At 38.4% G+C, this 3314-nt stretch overlaps 1 protein-coding gene across 1 annotated transcript in view; it reads left to right on the top strand.

The window, feature by feature from the left end:
* The window catches only part of LOC102386191 (succinyl-CoA:3-ketoacid coenzyme A transferase 1, mitochondrial), a gene marked incomplete at its 3' end in the record, with an annotated part of 94343 nt that overhangs the window by 86052 nt on the left and 4977 nt on the right, over positions 1-3314 (top strand). Inside the window, exon 8 of the mRNA XM_025207714.1 lies at positions 2106-2213. Coding sequence (XP_025063499.1) covers positions 2106-2213 — 108 coding nt within the window. The remainder of the gene's footprint in view (positions 1-2105; positions 2214-3314) is intronic.

Raw genomic sequence — 3314 nt, 5'->3', positions numbered from 1 at the left:
TGAATTTACATTTTCTAGAGTCAATTTTTTTATATATGCAGAAAATAAATTATAGTATAATTTTAACGATTATTTTGCACAAAATCCACCATGCTAACTGCTGCTCCAGAAGAAACATTAGGTTAAAAATAAAGTAAAACACACAAAAAATTGATATCACTATGCAAATTATTTTATTTTAAATCTTTTAAGAGGGGTATATATGAGTCACATTCATAATTGCTTTGAAATCAATTTATTTGTACCAACAACAAACTTGTTTCAATAATCCTAATTTTTTAGTAAAAGTGATTAAAAGTAGCACCTTTATAAGAAAGTTCAAATCAGGAGCAATAATTATTCCCTGGCTCAATTTTTCACTGTAAGTACTGCTATACATGCTAATTAGAAAAGTGGGATTCAGGAATTCTAGAAGGTAGCAGATGTTCTGTTTTATATATAGTTTTATTGAAATGTCCATGCAATTCTTTTCTGCTTTTCTACATTTTTGGCCTTGCTCCAGGATTTTTAGTGACTGCTGTTCTGACACAGTCTTCTACTTTGTCCTTCAGGATTTTTCCACTGCATCCTATTTTTGATTGCAGAGGTATTCTGCCTTCTCGTGATATTAAAAAAAACAAACAAAGAAATAAAGAAAAAAACAACCAAATGATCAATCAAACAAATATAACAGTAACCAGTTAATTAGTAAGACAATATTTGGATGCATTTGCACCATTTTTTCATCAAATAAAACATCTTTTTTAGCTAAATTACGTGTTCCACCCTACATTATAGAATCTTTGTCTTTCTTTCCTTTTTTGCTCCTTCTAAATGTGTAGCATTGGTTTTGCACAGTTTTGTCACTATTAGTGCAAAAGCTTTCTTATTTACAGTTATTCTTGTACAAAGCATCCTTCTGTTGTTGTTTCATCAGCTCTTTTAACTGTTTTAGAGGTCATCTGAGAATGTCCTCTTATACTCATAAATCTTTCAATTTCCCTTTTGGTTTTGCTTTTATTTGTTGTCAGGTTGCTTAATTATTGTCGTGCTGTAGAGCACATTAGGGTAAACATTGTATGACAGGTGCCATATGCCATTTATTATTCATGAGATTTTACAATGGCAATAGAAACAGCACATAAGTTTATTTTCATCTGAGAATTATGCATGATGACCTGAGTTTAGACTACTTTAATATTGTTTAATCTGCGATGACAGTGCTCTCAAATTTCTGTATTAGTCACACCTTTAAGGTTAAATGGCATAACTCCATCAGTGTGTCTTATTCCATAACTCTTTCTCATTTAGGGCTTGTGCTTGTTTAGCTATATTTATGCTGTGATTAATGCTGATTTTCTAACCTGTGCTTTAAACTAGGTCTGATAATGGTTTCATTTCCTTTTGAGTATGAATTACAAAACATTGTCTTAGGCACATTGCATTGTTTGACGTAATAGTTTTTACCTACATACAAGTACTGAAAACATCATGCACATATTGTGACTAATTGCAAACACGAACTATAAGGAAAATCAGTGTCTAGGCTTTGTGTAGCTGCACTGACCATTTGCTCACCTAAGAATTCCTTTCAAAGAAATCCCATAAAATATAGTGAATGCAGAGAGAGGTAATTTTTGTGCAGACTTATTTTACCAACTGATCTAATAGGTCTTAAAATTGTACTTTCTTGAACTGTAGTCAAGATTTAAATTGCTCTCAAAGTGGCCTCTATATGTCTAAAACAGCTGCATGCTGATTTTTGCCACCAAAAATTTATACTTCCTTTTATTTGGATGCCTATTACATTGCATGCACAAAACCATTGTCAGTCTACAGGATACATTTATTTGATATGGCTGTACAAATTGGCTAATTAGAAATATAACTCATTATAATGTATGTGGAAATGCTTTTTGCCTGGGAAAATCCTGGTGCCTGCCCTGTGCACCAGGGAAATTTAGCCACCAACTTTTGGGCTACTTTATTATTTTGGCACTCTTCCTTGTCTTGGGCAGATTCAATCTGCTGTATGAAAAGTATCTGGAATTTTCACTGCTGATCTGTCATAAGTCTCTTTTGCTGGCTTATCAGGCTATATTTAGTTTTCCTTTTTTTCTTTGCAGGTGGAAGAAATTGTTGATATAGGATCATTTGCCCCAGAAGACATTCATATCCCCAAGATCTATGTTGACCGCCTCATAAAGGGAGATGGATTTGAAAAGAGAATTGAAGTAAGTAATTCAGCTTCTTGGTCACAGTATGTGTGAACTTTGCCTATATTTTATACATCTTGGCCATTAAATTATATCCATGATAATATGCTATGAAACTGATTCAATGCCAAGTTCCACTAAGGACAGAAGAGATAGGAAGAAAAGAGGACAAACTGTGGATACCTGATCTCAGGTTTAAGAAGCTGTAGTTCTAATTCCGAGGCAAGCAGCTATGGTCCTTGGAGGACTTGCACCAGATGAAAGTATTGAAGCTCTGCCCTGAAACTTTTGTATTATTTCTTGCCTTGCTTCAGTGTAACCTCTCCCCTGGCAATGGGGGGAATAGTTGGAACAACCAGCTGTATACCAGGTGAGAGCTTCTCTAACATGACATATCTTAAAAGTTCCCCAGTTTAGGGCAGAGAGATAATATTTGTCCTTATATTCATAGAGACCCTTTTTGTAAAGTCAGGTACCATATTTTACAGTGTATAAGTCGAGTTTTGAAGCCCAATTTTGGTGTCTTAAAAATCAAACCCGAGTTACAGGCCGTGCCACTTCAAAAATGTCTGGCTCTGTTTGCTGATAGTAGCACTACCAAATGTTGAGTCTGGCACCTCTCACAGGGGACAGCACTGGGCTTGGTGCTCTGCAGCACCGCTTGTAGCGGACGGGGTCAGGGTCAGTGCTCAGCTACTGCGGCCCCATCCCCTGTGAGCCCAGTGCCACTGGCAGTGGAGGAGGGGATGAGGCCGTGCCAGCCGAATGCCAAGCCCAGTCCTGTCCCCTGCAAGTGGCACTGGGCTTGGTGCTTAACAGTGCTGCTCACTACAGACAAGTCCTGACTCAGTGCTCGGCTGGTGTGGCCCCATCCCATGCCATACACCATGAAATACGGTACTCTTATTTATGGACATTCCCCTGTAGAGCAGGTGCTGTCAGTATCTATTAAAGCAGGGGTTTTCAGCCTTTTTTAAGGAGTGTACCCCACTTCTGGTGGAGCAGGGGGGTGGCAGCAGCCAGATGTGGAGTGTGGGGGAAGGTGGGGGGGTTTGGGCCAGACAGACGTGGAGCGTTGGGAAGCTTGCATGTGGCAGGGCGGGGGGGGGGGGGGGGGGA

Source organism: Alligator sinensis, unplaced genomic scaffold, assembly GCF_000455745.1.
Source record: "Alligator sinensis unplaced genomic scaffold, ASM45574v1 scaffold663_1, whole genome shotgun sequence".
NCBI classification, from domain to species: domain Eukaryota; kingdom Metazoa; phylum Chordata; order Crocodylia; family Alligatoridae; genus Alligator; species Alligator sinensis.
The sequence above is the reverse complement of the archived record's forward strand: the minus strand, read 5'-3'. Positions and strand labels throughout refer to the sequence as shown.